The sequence below is a fragment of the Eufriesea mexicana genome, unplaced genomic scaffold (assembly GCF_001483705.2).
Source record: "Eufriesea mexicana isolate 0111107269 unplaced genomic scaffold, ASM148370v2 C37634078, whole genome shotgun sequence".
NCBI lineage: Eukaryota > Metazoa > Arthropoda > Insecta > Hymenoptera > Apidae > Eufriesea > Eufriesea mexicana.
The window spans coordinates 1-650 of NW_017093195.1; the positions used below are offsets into that span (position 1 = coordinate 1).

Sequence of the window (650 nt, forward strand, 5' to 3'; positions counted from 1 at the left end):
TCACTTAGGCTGTACATAGATCTGTAACTGTATAAGTAGGTCCACACTGGGCTCTTATTTTTTCTGGCTTGCAATCTCACAGCCCTCTCGAAATTATGCGCGAATAATCGATCACCCATCATATGTATTACAGGCATCATACTGTTGCTATCGATTGGTTCAGATCCCAGATAATGTTTTCTGATCTTTTCTGCCACCTGCTTCTTCTCATTCAGTGGAATGGTATCGTTAAAATCGAGCAAATAGGGTGCAATGTCGTCCCAGTTGTCGTTCAGATGCTTTAACAGCGTATTATTAGCGACGAATTCTATGAAAACGAGACTTATATGGAATTACGATAAAAGTATAATTAATTTTATAACATAAGATATCAGACCTGCAGAAGTGTATAATCCTTCTTCGCTGACTACTCCGGAAATCCAAGGGACATCGTATGCTTCTCCACTATTGATGACATCGATCGGGGAGCGAGTGATGAAGGCATCAGGTCCATGTTTCTCGACAACTGGACCGAAGACGGAGAAAGGATTGAACAGCCAGTACTGTAATTATAGATATCAAGATTATTATGGTATTATATTATTAACATATCATGTACGGATATATAATATTATTGCCTTATTTATATTTGTATTATGTTATCAGTTATT

The 650-nt window shown here is 37.5% G+C and overlaps 1 protein-coding gene across 1 annotated transcript; it reads right to left on the reverse strand.

The window, feature by feature from the left end:
• Positions 1–10: 10 nt before the first annotated feature.
• LOC108554753 (venom carboxylesterase-6-like) lies at positions 11–542 on the reverse strand (the record flags this gene model as incomplete). The annotated part of the gene is made up of 2 exons (XM_017910123.1): positions 11–307; positions 377–542. Coding segments are annotated over 2 exons (463 nt in total), but the record flags the coding sequence as incomplete, so codon positions are not given.
• Positions 543–650: the final 108 nt, after the last annotated feature.